The sequence below is a fragment of the Puntigrus tetrazona genome, chromosome 5, assembly GCF_018831695.1.
Source record: "Puntigrus tetrazona isolate hp1 chromosome 5, ASM1883169v1, whole genome shotgun sequence".
In the NCBI taxonomy this organism is placed as follows: Eukaryota; Metazoa; Chordata; class Actinopteri; order Cypriniformes; family Cyprinidae; genus Puntigrus; species Puntigrus tetrazona.
In genome coordinates, this window is record NC_056703.1 from 9,162,660 (window position 1) to 9,179,742 (window position 17,083).

Genomic DNA, 17,083 nt, shown 5'->3' on the forward strand with positions numbered 1-17,083 from the left:
TGGGTAATGGAGAGTAGAGATAACAAACCCTGGAGCTGTTCTTGCACTGCTGTTTTCAGGCGTCTGTTCACGCACAATCAAAGCCAGGAATGACTGCTTTGCCCTGGGTGACACTGACTTCAGCAGACCACTTTGGTGTGCTATACTAATTTAGTAAAAAGCAAGCACAATTTGTTCTTGAGTGCCTCAGCGCACATTAACCAGAACAACTGTGTGTGACATGACCCCTTTCTCTCGCTTTTACTCGTCCTCCTCCTCCTCGTTCACTCGTTTACAAACTTCATGTTCTCTTTGCTGATTTGATTTCTTAGCGTACCGTTCAGACCATCATCTCACACTGTCCTCGCTGCTAAGAGTTTTTGTCACTGACAGCTAGAATTTATGTAAGCTTGTAGTGTGAACTAAACAGTGAGTCATATTCATTTTGAAAATGCTCAACATCTGCCATTGGCATTTTAAAATCTCCACATTAGAAATTCATTAACATTTAATGAGCAGATCTCTAAATTAGTCGCACTAGCAAACATTTTAGCTCCAAATGGCAATTGACCAAAATGTCCCAGCTGATCCATTCCAAATGTTCGAGACCTTTCCGAACTCAAAACTCTCCCTGCAGTACAAGAAAGCTATTTATTGGAACTTAGCGGCAAAAGGGCTTGTTCAGAATGCTTCGGTGGGCAACTTGGCTTGCTCATTAGTAAAACAAGAGGAGAAGGGAGGATATTATTATTCAGAAGAGGAAGATATAGCACATTATTCCAGATGGTATAACTAACAAGCAAGAAGAGGGGGAAGTTTGGCAAACTTTGTGCTGTTTCGGCCGTGGGGTAACCTCGCCATCTGTGTACAGCATTCCAACTATATCAAACCTGACAGAAAATCTTAAAGGAATAATTCACCTAAAAATTTTAAGTTCTTCCTTTGTGTTCGGCAGAACAAAGAAATTCATACAGATTTGGAACTACTTGAGGGTGAGAAAATGATGACAGAATTACATACGAATAAAAATATATGTAAACTTTGTATGTGCTATTTTATTTATTGGTTTTCTAATGAAATGACTCCATAAAACATTAGCAAAAAGACAGAAAAACAGCATGTGTCCCAGTCTGACCCTAAGTATCATCACACTCATATAAACATACGAGTTTTTGTATAATCTGGGCCTCTCTCCAGTACAACTGCAGGTGGTCTCGAGATTTAATTAGACATTTACATGTCAGCCTGTGAGACAACTGGGAAACTTGTAGATCTATAGCCTCTCACTGCGTAGCTCTAATTGGCATTGGGTTGTCATTTTAGAAATTTGAACCTTTCCCTTGTGAAGCTGGAAATAAAGAACACCTCACAAGTAATGCTGTTGTCAAGCAGCCATATCAAGCTCCCACAAGAACTATGTAGTGCAGTTCAGTCCATATCCAAGCAGTCTGCATGGGCATCTTACACAACAGTAGCCTTTTGAGAAAGTCAACTAGCTTGAAGCAGCAGCTAAGACGGGGAGGACACTCATGATCACGCTTTCCTCGAATGTTTCTCTGATCAAAGCATAAAGCACATACAGAAGCGCTTTTTCTGTCGAGCATCACCCAGCTAAACAGATGAATTATAGAGAGAGGATGAATAGCGAGGCAATCACACTGTCACTGTAGTCTCAAGGGTAGATCAGAAGTTTGGTGACAGCTGATTCAAGAAAACTGCAGTGATGTCATGGTGAATTCAGAAGGCTTTTAATGGTGATTTAAAGCATGTGGACAAGTGACTAACTTACTCAAAGCCTCTCAAAAGCTCACAATCTATTGGGCTGCGTCCAATCCCTTCGCAAATCTCCAGATGACGTATATATAAACAAATATAGAAGTAAAAAGAACAGTCTCAGAAAACTAGGCCTAATCTTTTGACCAGCTGTGACTGAGAGTGATGAAGTGTCATGGAAAATCAGCCTTATGAATGTTTGCATTGTTTGATGAGCAAACAAAAAAACAAAATGACAAATAAAACTGAACTGGATTTTATGTAGGTCTATATTGGACGTATAATTAATAAAAAAAATATAATAAATAAAAATAACATACAAATTAATAGTAATACAAAAGTAATTTTTGTTTAAACCCAATCACCAGATACTGTAAAATTATGAATTTGAAAAATAGCATATGATGATGATGTTAATAACTGCAACAACATTTTTTTTTTTTAATCGTCATCATCACCAGCACTCCTTATAACAAGGACAACAATAAAGCAAAAGCAAAAACAACAACAAACATATAATAAATATGGTCACTGATGATAGCTCAACAGTTTACTAAACCATTTTTTTATTGTTTCTGAGCAAATTAGTCCACATAGTTTTGTCACGACAAAACACCATTAATAGCCTAATTTAATTTTCATTAAAAAAAGGCCCTAGAAGTAATTTAAGTCAAAATGACTTTTTTATACAAAGTTACTAGCAAGCTAGTTATGTACACAAAGTGTCGTCAACAGCCGTCACGGCCTCAGAAACTGTCACAGACATATTACTGATAGATTTTTATATTTGTACTGTCAACAGCATGGAAACTATAACATGAGGTGTGATGAGATGGGGTTTCGTGCATCTGCACACGAGCCACCTCCACGAAACGTGCTGCAGCGGCTGCAGAGACTCACCGAACTTTTGCGGCAACAGAGGAAATCGCATCATTCCTTAAATTCTTCTTCTTGGACACGGCCGTTCCCATGCTGCAGTGAAACCACCGGTGTGTAAAAGCAGCTCATTCCACTCGTCACATCTGCAATGGAGGAAAGAAATGCACAATGCAAACAAATCATCCGCCGAGTGGAGATACGATCTCCTCTCTCTTCTCCCGGATTTAAACTGCCGCCCGGGGTCTCTGTGTCAGATGTTCCGTTCGCTCCTCATGTTTAGGAGCGCGAGGTCCAGCTGAATCTCGCTAAGTGAAGTTTGTTCTCCAGTGCGCGGAGTTTGAGCTGGTACAGCAAGCAATGAGAAGGGAGCGCTGCGAGTACGCCAGAATGTGCTCACGCGCAGCACGCTTGCTTTGCTCGCTCTCTCGCGCGCGCGCTCTCTCTCTCTCTCCCTTTCCTCAGCTTATCATATTGATCCAGATAAAACTACGCTGGACATTACGGAAACTAGGGCCATATAAGGGAGAAGTGGCTCATTTTACGACAGCTTAAAAATGAACAAAAGAAACGAACTACCAAGTACAGTGTGTTTATTTACGAAAGTTTCTGTAGGCATATGTTACCTTGTATACATACAATGCACCAGTGACCTAGGATTTTTTAACATAATTTAGGCAGTTTGTAAAACAGCAAATATGTTAAAGGTAAAAAAAAAAAAAAGTAGTCTAGTAATCCAGAAACCTAGCTGGAAAAAATGCAAACGCCAGGCTGGTTGGCAGGTCTTAGCTGGTTTAAGCTGGAAGTAGCTGGTTTTAGCTGGTCTCCCTGCCTGTGTAGGCTGGTCAAGCTGGTTTTAGCTGGTCGTTTCAGCTGATTTCCCATCCTGACCAGCTAAGACCGGTCTGGCCAGCTAGTAAGTGACCAAAAGCCCTCTAGAACCAGCCCGCTGACCAGCTTAAACCAGCTAAAACCATGCTGCTTGACCAGCTAAAACCATCCAATCAGGCTGATTTAGCTGTTTTTGTTTTGTTTCGGGGGGTTTTTTTTAGCAATGTGTAAGATTATCAATAATATTTAAATCACACAACTTTCCTTAATAATTCACCATTTGCCCCAACCTACAACAGCAATTGTAAAAAATAATTACAACAGTTAAAATGTACACTGAAAGAGGTGCTGTGTTGGGTTTATTTTCTAAACGTGTTCAAAACTGCTAAATTACAAAAATATATATATAAAAAAATGTAAAATATGTTTACAGGCATAAACCAAACAGTTGTATAACCACTTTGATTTAGACTTTAATCCATTTCAAGCAAAATATGCAAAAGAGTCTTTGTTGGTATTTTTTTTTGTTTGGGCTTGAACTTCCTTTCTTGTTTGTTGAAAAAGGTCATCTCTCTTTAAAGAAGGAGGCCAAAATATCAAGTGTGGTCTACATGACTCATGACCAAGATATCTTTGGTTGATTTTAACAGTCCTGTTACAGGAATACTAATTGTTATTTATAATATTTTAGGAATGGAGAAGTAATTTATTTAGCTTACAAGCTGAGGAAACATAAATAGGATATGATGAAAAGTTTTATATGCACTTCCCTTTACACTCTCATTAATAAAGGTACTTCATGATGCCATAGAAGAACTGTATTTGTTTCTGTATAATGTGTATTATTTTGTATAATTTCTGTTTCATAAAAGGTACTTTGTGGTGAAGGAGGGTTCTCCAAATTATGAAAAAATGAAAGAGATGGAACCAAAAATGTTTCTTCTATTGCACTGCTGTGAAGAAACCCTTTAAATATCTTGCACAGTTTAAAAGCAAATAATTAATGTAGACATACATATCAGAAAAACTTCATAGTTGCTTTACAGCTTACTCAGTTTCATTCTTATGTTTTGGCACATCTGAATGCTGTTTTTTTCTGCACCGCAGCGTTCGAGCTGAAAAGGCATAAAGAAAGGGGTTCACACAACTGTTGATAAAGAAAAGAGCCCCGGTTAAATTGTTGCTTACAGCTGTTTTCCATGACAATGCCATTAAGACAAAATTGTTGATCATACACGGGGTCCCAAATATGAAGAAGACCACTACAATTCTGACGGCCAGTTTTGTCAACCTGTGGCTTTTGAAGGAAGCTGACTGATGTATCCGTTGATAAAGTCGAAGGTAGAAGAACAACAGACTGAGGAGAGGCACAACAAACATCACTAGAGTCTCAACTAGTAAGACGGCTAGTTGTTCTTGTTTATTTGTATAATCCTGATAACAGTGTAAAAGCATGTCCTTCATCTTCTTCACATTTCGGAAATAAAGAGCATAAGAACCCAGAGCTCCACTTGATATCCATATCCCAAAAATCAGTCCCTTTTGGCCCTTCTGTCCAAGCTTCGCCCATCGCTGTGGATACAGCACCTGCAGGAACCTTTGCACACTCAACAAGGTGACAGAAAGCACACTACTGTAAAGGCTCCAGTACACTATGTAGGAAAGTAACTTACACAACCCTCGGCCAAAAACCCAGCCGTTAAGAAGCGCATAGATCCACACAGGCAGAAAAATCAGACTCAGCAGATCAGAGACGGCCAGACTCAGCATCAGTTTTGGGGTGAAACTGCCCTCCTTTAAATGTTGGGCAAGCATGACCATCACCGCTATATTACCTGGTACACCCAGAGCACAGCACAGTCCCAGAACGGTGCTGGAAACCAGCTCCTCCACTGAGGCACGGGCAAACAGAGAGCTGTTAGAAATGTTCTGGTACTCCATCTTCATCTGTCATTTGGTGATGTGAATATGAAGACTGAGGTTTGCTCAGTAACAGCGAGGAAGTGGTTTCAGGAAGTGAACTTTATCACAATTGTCATTGTCTGAAAAAAAATATATAGTGCGGTTAAAAGTTAATGATTTGTTGAATTTTTTTATGTCAATCTAGCAATATAAGGCTGTGTATGTATGCAGTGTTTGTTTTAATTTAAATAGCATTTCCTTTTAAATGTTAATGTATTAATGTAATGTGTGTTTATAAGCTGTTAGCATGTTTGTGGTTAAAGCTGTAACCTGACCGACCTTATACACAGAGCACATTTCCCATGGTAAGCAGCTAAAGTAGAATATTTACGCACCTACACATTCTGGAAATATAATTTCCACCAGATAAGCTACCAAAATATATCAGGTCAGTATCACCCATTATTAGTTAGATTAATTTGGCCATCACATAACAGTTAACAAATCCCAGAATGAATAATGCTAGAAATCTATGATTTAAAAAGTATTGTTTTTGTTTTTTTTAAATCAGCTTTTGAAATACTCTTCAAAAAACATTGTAATCGTGTAAAACATATAAGCAAAATAGAATATGCTCGTATATTTTTTGTTAGCATATTAGCATCATCAATATTACAGTTATGCAGTATGTAGTTCCCTTTAAGCAGCGCTTGTGCATTTCCCCCAATTTTATGCTATGTATTACTACCCAATGTTTTGTATTTAGGTTTTCAGATATGAATAAAATGGCAAATGTCAATAACTGCTCATTTTATCTGCCTGTGTCTTAATGTTTTTACAAAGCAATGACCTTCAACCTAATGTCAGCCTTATTCTTAAACGGCACACATAAATCCAAGGCTGCTTTGAGGTCAAGTATATTCTTGCAGAATTGCTTCCCCTGTAGTTTAGTCTCCCCCTTGTATGTGTAGTCTATACATCATGCTAATACATCCATCCAGGCTGATGCAGTGATCTGATAGCTCCCTCTAGCACACAAAGAGCTGGAATCACTGGGAATGCAAAACAGGAACGTTCATCACCTTCTCTATAGGAGCACTGACTTATTTATTGCCTCCGATGATTTCATGCATAAACGTGCCAGAGAATTTTCCTTCACTGATGCAGGAACAGGCATGACTGCTGTAGAAATACCTGTAGGGCATACAGATTCATCCCGTGTATGATATAGGCCCAAGTATGCTTTTTTAAAGATTTATTTTTGGCGTTTCTGCCTTTAATTTGAAAGGACAGATCATAGCTGAAAGGAAAGAAAAGCTATAGAAAGATAGGGGGAATGGATCAGGAAAGGTCTGCGAGATGAGACTCGAACCGCGACCCCCAAAGCACAACGGCACTGAATCTCGATGCACTACCTACAAGGTTACCGGCGCCGACAGAGATGTTTTATCTAGATTTGTGGGCGAATGAGAGAGGTAACGTTAGGATAAACGTTAGAATATAGTCTTTAAAGTATACTTTGTCAGTCTGTGTGAGAGACACGGTCAGAATCAGCACATGGTCACTGGCTAGGGTGCTTTTCTGCTGGTGGTTATTAAACAGCGTTGCATTGATGTCAGCCTGTTTATGTCGTAAGGCTGCATTAACCGAGATGTCTGTACCGGGACTGTTCACTGCGGAAGAAAAAAAAAGTAGACACATATATATATATATATATATATAGATAGAAACATAAAGGGATATAAAGAGAGAGTTTTTTGTTAAAATTCATATTTTAATTCATATTGCATTCGAATATGATTTTAAAAAAACCTCTCACCTTTTTTTTTTGTAGACTCTGCATACAGTATGTATTTAAATTATGATCTGTGATGCTAATGCAAACACTCCACTTCTCTGTAACGTGCAGCCTATTCTGTCTTGCTAAACAGCCTCCAGCAAGGCAAGCGGGCATGTTATGATTACTCCTGCGGTTTGTTGGGACGAAGTAATGAGATTCGGTTTTAGGAATTGAGACCATTTCAAATTGAGGCCTTTGTTTCAGCAAATATTACATATTCCATGCAGCAGGCTGAAACAAAACACACGCAAATGCACACACAGAATGACAGAGAAAACGCTCCAAACAAGCAAAATAAATTGGTGCCTGAGAAAAAGGTGAGCTTTTCAATGTTAAATTAATTTTCACTGTGTCAGAGATGACTCTGGTTTACGGTTTCCTGAACTGATACGGGTAGAATCCAAAGATAACCGAGTTAAAATGAGAGACCTAAATCAGATTATGCCACATACTTGTTTAATTTCATCAACAGAATGGAGTGTGACTTTTCCTACGACCTTCAAAAGCATAGCATATACACTGCAGGAGACCTTCAGATACAATATGTCTTGGCATGTCAACTTAAAGGCTTTCTTATTGAGCAAACACAATTGATTGATATGCATGTCAATAACCATTTGAAGGGTGCTCTGTTTGTTTGTATGAACCTAATGAATATGTCCATGTGATTGGACGGTGAGAAGCACAAGGCCGGGTAGCAATGGAAAGACACTTGTAGAAAAGAGGACAGACCAGAAGTAAACAGATGGACATGGAAAGAGGGAAGAAAAGAGAGACTGATGAGACAGGTGGAGGAGAAAGGAAGAGAGAATGAGAGAAATAATGAGTAGCCCTTTAATTGGATTTGTGATACGCTTAATTAAATCAGCATTCTGTTCTGTTTTGGAGATACTGACAGATCAATGTCAGCATACATGTACGGTATGTGTCAAAAGTTTGCACACCCCTTATTGTATGTTACTAAAAGCTTATACTTAAATACTTGAAATTAGTTTTACTTTATTTTTTATCTAAGATTGAAAGAAGTCCATTTTCAACATATATGCTAAATGTTCACAGTTATTTTACTGTTGCTTTGGAAAAGCAAACATTTACAATAACCAATTTAGGATATATGAATTGCTCAAAGATTCTTTTTCTGGTATTCAGTCATATATCAAGTAGAGAGTGCTTGAGAAATCGGCATCATCACAGTCTTAACATCCAACCGAATTTTGCCAATCAAATCATCTAGAACATTTTTTTTTCAATCAACAGTAAACAAGAAGCTCATTTTATCTCCCCCAAGATCTTGGAAAAAATATCCTCACTCTAATTTTCACAGTCTTTCAGTCGTGACACGACACACTTGATCCCATCAGTTTCCTCTGAGTCATCAAACTGAAATCCCATGGTAGCTGAGTGACCTAAATATCTTCAGGAGACTGGCAGAATAACAGGTGATGGAGGGAAAAAAGCCATATGAATGAGATTACAGCTAGCTGGCAGGGTCTCAGACCTTACGGCCTTCTTGGCTGGTTCAATTGGCCTGTGGATCAGGTGGCTTATGACAAGGAGGCAGAAATGAAACTGAGATATCATGTGCTCTCAACAAGTTTTTGTTTGGAATTCTACAGTAAAAGAGATCTACGGTAAAGTACATTATAAATCCTTTTAAAGCTCTCCAAAAATAATCTTGTGCTAAAACATATAATTCAGTATTTTTAGAGAATGTCACTTGGAATAGTGTTGCTGACATATTTGGGCACGCTTTATTTTAAAGTCTAATTCTTGCTATTAACGAACCAGCGACTACAAATTTTGCCTCTGAAAACTTTTCATTTGCTGCTTATTAATATTAAGGTATTGGGTAGGACTATGGATGTAGAATATGGTCATGCGGAATATGTGCTTTGTAATACCAATAAACAGCCAATATGTTAATAATAGGCATTCTAAACAGCAACTACTTATTTGACCTTTGACCACACAACTAGTCATAAGTCGCACAGGTATATTTGTGGCAATAGCCAACAAGATATTACATATAATACAATATATAACAGTGATGTCAAAATATATTTTTTTATTTTATGCCAAAAATCATTAGGATAGTAAGTATAGATTATGTTCCCTGAATATTTTTTTTGTAAATGTCCTACTGTAAATATATCGAAACTTAATTTTACATTAGTAATATCACTTTAATGCCAATGAATACTTTCTTTAAATTTAAAGAACTTAATGTTAACGTAAAAAAAGCTCACTTAGAGGCTTTTGCATCTGAACTCTTCATATTATCGTAAAAAATAACCTCTGTGACCGTTTATTTTGTTCACCACGATAGTCTTCACAAATGAACAAACTTAATGACTTTTTTGAAGGCCTAAATTCAATCGACAGAAGCACAAAGACATACTGTATGTATGTAGGCTGTAAAGTACCTTAAATATGGTTGTATTTCTTCACCGCGCACCATTAAGTCTCCATTCATTCCTTTATTCATTCAGCTTTTGTATTCCTTTAAAAAAGTCAAACCAGTTTACACGAGGGTGACTAAATGATGACAGAATTCTCAGTTTTGGGCTCCTTATTTCTTTAGAGGACAAGCAGGCCATCTGCATGTGGTGAAAACTGAGAGAAGACCAAGTAGATCCTACAACTACATGAACTTCTCATCCCCCACATATTTATCACAGTTCACACATAGACCTGTTGTTATAAGATCACACTTCTCAGAGATGCTGATGAGAAACAACCAGTTTTACCACCTCCCACGTTTCTCAGGGTCGTCACCCTCGCAGAAGTGGGCTGTGTCTTAACTTGTGAGGTGCTTCTAGTCACATCTCAGTCGTTTGATTTTTTTTTTTAAATTCCCAACTTGGTAAACACATGTTTGTGACGCAGCTGCTGTTTTAAATACATCCTCGTTGTCTGCGATTTATTCGTCGGAGGACCCTGAATAGATTCTTTTGAGCGTATCTGTCGTCATGTTCAAAACCCTGTGCTCTTTTTAAAGGTATCTCTGGCGAATCCAATTTGGTGTTCTAGTTCTTTTTAAACGTTCGCCCTCAGGTCATACCTCCAGCTGGCTCATCGTTGATAACGGGACTATTAGCTCACAGGAAGACTTTAAGACTGGTGTCGTGTGGATTTTCACATTTTCTGGGCTGTTTTTAGCGGTTTAGGTAATTGGTGACGCACATCAGGAGATTCACCCCCGTCTGCCCACCTTCGCACCAAAACATCAGCGCGTATAAATAGCGAGCGTGTCTAGGTGCTATTATTACCTGCGACCTCTTCCCAGAGCTGGAAATGCGGATTGATCCAGCTGTCTCCCCTTGAGAAGCGATGGGAGGGCTGCGAGAGGTCAGACCACTCTTTTTAATTGCATACTGCTCAGGTTAGATAGGATACTGACACAAATGATCGGTTTCGACTAATCTAATTTGCGGTCATAGAAATATATTTCTGCATTATTGTATGTGTATTTGCATTTAAAAAAATGGAAAAACGGTAAAACTAAATATCGTTATGGATTCGAATCACACATGCATTATTGTTCAGAATAGTCTTGTAAAAGTTTTAACTGTTTTTAATAGTCTCTTACAGCATTTCTAACAGGACAATTTTAAAACTAATTAATTCTGGGTTTGCCTACAAAAATATATATAGGGACCAATTCTCATTAAGTAGTTGCTTATTAGAATGCCTATTATTAACATATTGGCTGTTAGTATTACAAAGCACACATTCTACATCCATAGTCCTACCCAATACCTTATTATTAATAAGCAGCAAATTGGAAGTTTTCTGAGGCAAAATGTGTAGTTGCTGGTTCGTTAATAGCAAGAATTAGACCTTAAAGTAAAATGCGAGCAAATATGTCAGCAACACTATTGCAAGTGACATTCTCTAAAAATATTGAATTATATGTTTTAGCACAAGAATATATTTTTTAGCACAAGATTTGGAGCACAGTAAATGTTCTGAATCGTTCACAGTCATGATGCCCTACAGTATCATATCTGAAAAATATTACTCAGTATTTAAATTATTGATCCATGATGCACTATGATTCACTCTCTGCTTCCTCTGAGGCCTCACCCACTATAACTTTTGTTGGATTTTGTACACTTCACATTAATTTTTTTCACACAAAAATCATATTTCATACCAAAATCAAATATAGCTGCTGTGTTATGTGTCTCCTGAAAATCCAAAGTCAGATATTCTCTTGAAGTTCTGTGCTGAATTCACCAAGTGTTTATTCACCAATTTCTAATTATTCCAAATTTCTAATCTTTTTCTTTTATCGTCCCAGGATCAAATAGAAATTATGTAGAATCACAGTTTTCACAAAAACATCAAGCAGTATAACTGTTTTGAACTTAATTTCTTAATTTCCAGCGATTATCTTTGATTTGATTGCACAGATACTACTTTAACTGAACTGAGCTGGACAATGATATGTCAGAGTTCAATAATGAAATGCCTCTAACTGAAAAGTTCAAGTAAATTAACTTCATTACACATTACTGACACTCTATTGTAGTATTTGATTCTGTTAATCTGTACTGTTAAAAGCTCTATATAAAATAAAGCTACATTTTAACATTGATAATAATAAATGTTTCTGAAGCAACAAATCTACGTATTATATGGTTTCCGAAGGATCATGTGACACTAGTTATTTTAAATTGTAATAACATTTCACTATATTAAAACGCAGTATAAATAACTATAAGTCATATATATATAAGTTGTATGAGTCATAGCATAACTCAAAAAGTGCAAATAAGCTATGAAAGTGTAAATTGGTATAATGTCCTCTCAGGATTAATCAAAGCTTCTTTGTAAAAACAACTTTAATTGTTCAATTGCTTTCTGAAAATGTAATGTAGCAACATGTCAGTGCCCTGTTTAGCTAGATTCTGATATGATAATTTATGCAGCTCAAGCACAACCAATCAGGTCAGGACAGTTTGGCTTGGTTTCACAGCTCAGTTGGAGGACCAGCCCTAGTTCCTTGGAGGAAAAGGGGAAAGATCCATAAGGAAAACTCAATTTAGCTGCTCATTTTCACTTTTATCCGCCCTCTGTGCCACCTGTACGTCAGAAGGGGGCCCAGTGGTGGGTAAACGCGTCAAGCCCAGCTGTCATTTACCCAAGCCTGTCTGCTGTGATCCCTCCATGGGCCACTTTAATTACTCGTCACCTCCTCCTCTGTCCCTGTGCTGCTTTTTCCTCCAACCGGTCTGGTGAGATGGGTCACACAGCAGGTGCTGGTAATTACTCATCCAGAATCCTTCAGTGAGTCCAACAGGACAAAAAAAAAAAAGGCCCTTTTCCATCTAGTGCATGGCCTGTCAGGACCCAGATGACCTGCTTGTTAAACATGGCAGAAATAATGTTGATATTATATAAGCAGCCTTTATGAGGCATGTATATTCATATTTGAATAAATAACGCTTCCCTGGAAGGCATGAGATTTTCAAATGGAAGCCTTAAAACTGAGAAGGTCAATAAATTATACGTAATTTTCTTGGGTCTTACTGAATTTACAATAGAATTTTTTGGGGGGAAAAAATTAAAAAAGTTTAATTTTGTATTTGTATGAAGATGTAGTACGTTTTAGCAAATTGAATAATGAATCTAAAACAGTTTACCAACCACAATGTAAATTAGGTTGCTGCTGATGTAAAAACAAAAATAATAATAAGAAGAAGAACATCTCAATGTGTCTCTATTGTAAAAAAATAAAAGATCACATACTTTGGTGATGGTTATCGATGTCCTGCAGTCACTCCTACAGGATGAGCTCTAAATGGGATTCAAAACATTCATCAGTGCTGCGATAGAAGTGTGTGAAAATGGACCCTCAGGGAGCCGCAAAGGTGTTCTAGATGTATGAAAAATAAAAATGAAAACAAAATAATTACTACATTTCATTATTATGATAGCCTATTATTATACAAAGTAATGTAATTTTTACAGTTAAAGATCATGAGATTCATCAGTTATTTACTATTTCATGCACTATAAATATAGCAATTAGATTATATAGTCCCACCTTCTAAATGAAAGAGCCAATCGCTGATTTGTAAAGTCATTGCACTGCAGCGGCTGTTAGAAGCTTAGGTTCCCATAGAAACCTGGTCTAGACCAGCCAATGCTCATATGTAGTCATAATGCACTAATAAAAATATGCTGTTAAACACTATTTGAGCATAAGAAGCAACATTCATGTTGCAGTTTATTTCAGATTTTGGTGTTGATTTGAAATACTTAATTTAATGCTTTAATACTTAAGATCATTCAGTAAATGCTCGGTCGAAGGTGGATAATCGTTCTTGATGTGAAGTGATGTGACGCGAACTGAAATACTTATTTTTTACAGTATAAATGGTTATTTTTTACGCCTACATGAAAAATATGCCTATATAAAATGAGGCTCTTCGCAATGAGATAATTGTATTTGGGGTTCCAAAGCATCACAACGTCTCTATACTGAAGAATTCAAAGCAACCAAGGAACCTTAATATCGTTATCCCCGAAATGATTACGCCATGTAATTTCTGCTACTAAATAACATTTACTGCTCCTGTTAAAATAGAAAAATGTTGCACGATAAAGCTAATTTATGGACTCACTGAAAGCTAGAACACCCTTAGGATTAAACACATAACAAAGTTAAAAAGAAAAGCATCATTGCATAAAATAAAATTTACACAATTAACCATTATTTTACCATTATTACCACCATTATTTTTATTAAACGACATTTCATGTATTATTTAACTTTCATTATAACTGCAATCCCAGCATGTAATTCATATGAAAGAATTTACCCTTTTCTGTGTAGACATGATTAAAATCAATGAAATTTCAGTTCCTTCTATTTCTGAATCATTTATTCCATTGATCCTGCATCGGTCTTCAAGTGAGCGACTCAGGAGACCAACTGACCCTCATGCAAGCGTATGCCATTGAGCGGAGGCTGGAGATGATCCAACTTTATCTGGGCACTGACCCAATTAGCTGCTCAAGCTTTTATTGCTTTAAAAAAAGTACAGAATGGCGAAGAAATATGTTGACCTAGCAGATACTGAAGATGCACAGTGATACGCCCTTGGCTGTGTCCATGCAACCCCACTGGAGCCAGTTTATCTTTGACTTTGTGTGTCCCATTTATTCTTTTTCTGCAAGTGCAGTTCACACCATATTGGTCCGATAGACAATATGTCATGCCCCCTTTTTCCACATTCCCCAGTGCTTTTCCACATTCTTCCTCATTTGGTTCAATCTATTGTTGATCTGTTCTGTCATGCTTGTGGAAAGTATTGATTTGTATCACTCATGACCTGCTTTTCTCTAAATGCCTACTTAATCAAGGATGAACTGCACTACCCCGAAGGAATTCAGTCGCGTCGCACTCGATTCAAAGCAAAAGACAGCGACTAGACCCTGTTTTGCTGGAACTCTGCCAAATTGACTCCCCTGCACAATTATATTTACCCGGTTTAAATATAGAAACGATCAACAAAATCTGTGCAACAGATTTCCCGTTTCTTTCTCTGGTGTTATTTCTTTACTAATTTTTATGTCAGTGTCTCATTTTTGGATTGGTTGGCATCAAGTAGCTCCGAGCCAAAATGCATCTCGGAAAAGAAAGCAGACTACAGAACTGAAAGTCGTCTTTGGATAAGACAGAGAACTGGAGAGACGTAGAGACATATGGGATACATCCCAATGGTGATTAGAAATTAAATCTCAAGAGAGAAAATTTGCTAACATTTAGAACCAACTTAAACCACATGTACACAAAAACCACTTACTCCCAGTGGACGTTTTTATTAACTGTAGTCTAAATTCTAAATTATTTAACAATAAATAAAACAAAAGTGATATGACAAAATGCATCCGAATTCACCCAAAAAATGTCCCACTCATGTTAGGCTGGAACACACTGTATGATTTTTCAAATCAAAATCAAAAGAGGCAAATGCAAGACAAAGGCTGTTTCAATTCGAAGGCTCATTCAAATGCGACCTTGAAATAAAATGATTTGCTTTTTCACAGCCTAAAATGTGCAAAGAATTAATTTGTGCCAGCAAACAATTTTTTTTTTTAAAGACCAAGATAAACTATTTTAGACAGGTGCAAACCATATTTTGTTTTCAGACTTTTAATGACCCGATATTCCTGATTTATCAATATTCGAATCATGTGTGCTAATATTGCTGTGAGCTTTTAATGCGCAAACAAATAGACTACTGTACAAAATTGTACGTCACACAACAGAATAGAACTGAACTTTATGTATCACTCAACACTTCTTTTAGCTCAGCGCGTATTAAAATAAGTGTGAGAGGCTGAGAAGAGAACAGTGGGTTCCACTGTATTTTTATATATGGGATTTCGTGTTCTATCCAGCTCTTCAAAAATAGTACTTGGTTTGAGGATGTGAGCCACAAATCTCTACCAACAAATCTGATGTGTGCAACAGATTTATTTGCCTTTCAAATCTCTACACTTTCATTGCCAGACAGCTCGCAGTAAAGATTCTCCAGCCTCTCATCTCATTGGCTGCAGTTGGGCTGTTCTTGTGCCAACTCCAACTACTCTTTCTAAACCTTCAACCTTCCAATCCACACAGATTTCTGAGACCTTATCCAGCTTTTTTTACCAGTCTGTAAAGTTTAAAAGCCATTTTAAAAGGGCTATAAACAATCGCCCTGAACTACACCAAATGATGTCTTTAGAGGCATTATTTAAACTGTCCCATTATACCAACTCGGCCCATAACTTCTCTCCTCACTTCAGCATAGCTGCTGAATACTGTTAAAAGGCTTTTGTGAGCTATCCAGGGTCTCGTATCTGATTGGATTATGACTTTAAGTGGAGCTCTGGGCTGTGACTTTGAATATGTTGCCAGAAGGTAGTTAATCTTGAAGATAGCTGGAGGTGAAAGGGACAAAGGAAGGAGAGGCGCCTCAATACTAATCAGCTCAAAAGTCAATCAAAACTGAAGACTCAGCCATGGGGTGAATTTCAAAGTGACGTGAGGCAGACTATTCAGGATGTGACATCAGGCCAATAAAGAACCATTCACCCATGCCAAATAGAAACATTAAACATTAAAAAATAATCACTGTATCTACATCTAAGGGGGGTTTAAATACAATCGTTTCTCTACTTTGTGGTTATTATGCTTATATCACTCTGCATGTCTTTAGACAAATTTTCAATGAGTAAGTCACTGAATCAGTAACCGTTTTTAAAAACACTAAATCGTTCAGAAACAAACAAGTCATCAGTAATTGATTGAATCTTTTAAACATCGATTAATTGCGAAATTTGAGAATGATATGTAAGCGATGAAAGAAAGAAAGAAAGAAAGACAGAAAAATAAATGATAAAATGTCACTTGGAATTGTTGTTTCATTTAAGTGCAGATGGTCTCACATTCTGAGGTAAGTATTTTGAATTTTCTGACTTTGTGATCTTGATATCTATTGATATCCATGTAATTCTCCAGCTGCTGCTCAGTCTGGAACACACACACATACACACACACACACACACACACACACACACATACACACAAGCCAAAAGTACATTTAAGAGTAATAAAAAGTCCTCATGAAAACAGGACAAAATAACAATTGCCATATTTACAAAAATAACAATTAATAATTACAAAAGTTTATATATACTTAGGTCAGTTTTTCTAATATCAACATTATAACAATTCATTCCCGAACAAATTTGAAAAAATAACCAGTGCAAAATACATCGAAAGCACGTCCTCTTTGGGGTCTTGTCCAAGGTCCTGAAATCAACTCAGTTTGACTGGACTTTCTGTGGTGATGATTATACTTCTTTTATATGTTCATATTG

At 37.1% G+C, this 17,083-nt stretch overlaps 2 protein-coding genes across 11 annotated transcripts in view; both read right to left on the reverse strand.

Annotated features, from left to right (window-relative positions):
- Nucleotides 1–3,059, reverse strand: part of nsmfb (NMDA receptor synaptonuclear signaling and neuronal migration factor b) — a 28,298-nt gene extending 25,239 nt beyond the window's left edge. For all 10 annotated transcript variants that reach the window (XM_043240500.1, XM_043240495.1, XM_043240501.1 and 7 more), the window contains exon 1: nucleotides 2,653–3,059. In XM_043240500.1, the coding sequence (XP_043096435.1) occupies nucleotides 2,653–2,686 (34 nt within the window). In that variant the 5' untranslated portion in view covers nucleotides 2,687–3,059. The remainder of the gene's footprint in view (nucleotides 1–2,652) is intronic.
- Nucleotides 3,060–3,235: 176 nt separating this feature from the next.
- On the reverse strand, nucleotides 3,236–5,400 carry LOC122345763 (C-X-C chemokine receptor type 2-like). Its single transcript, XM_043240206.1, has one exon. It carries the CDS (start codon nucleotides 5,398–5,400, stop codon nucleotides 4,507–4,509), a length of 894 nt encoding a protein of 297 aa, XP_043096141.1. The 3' UTR covers nucleotides 3,236–4,506.
- Nucleotides 5,401–17,083: the final 11,683 nt, after the last annotated feature.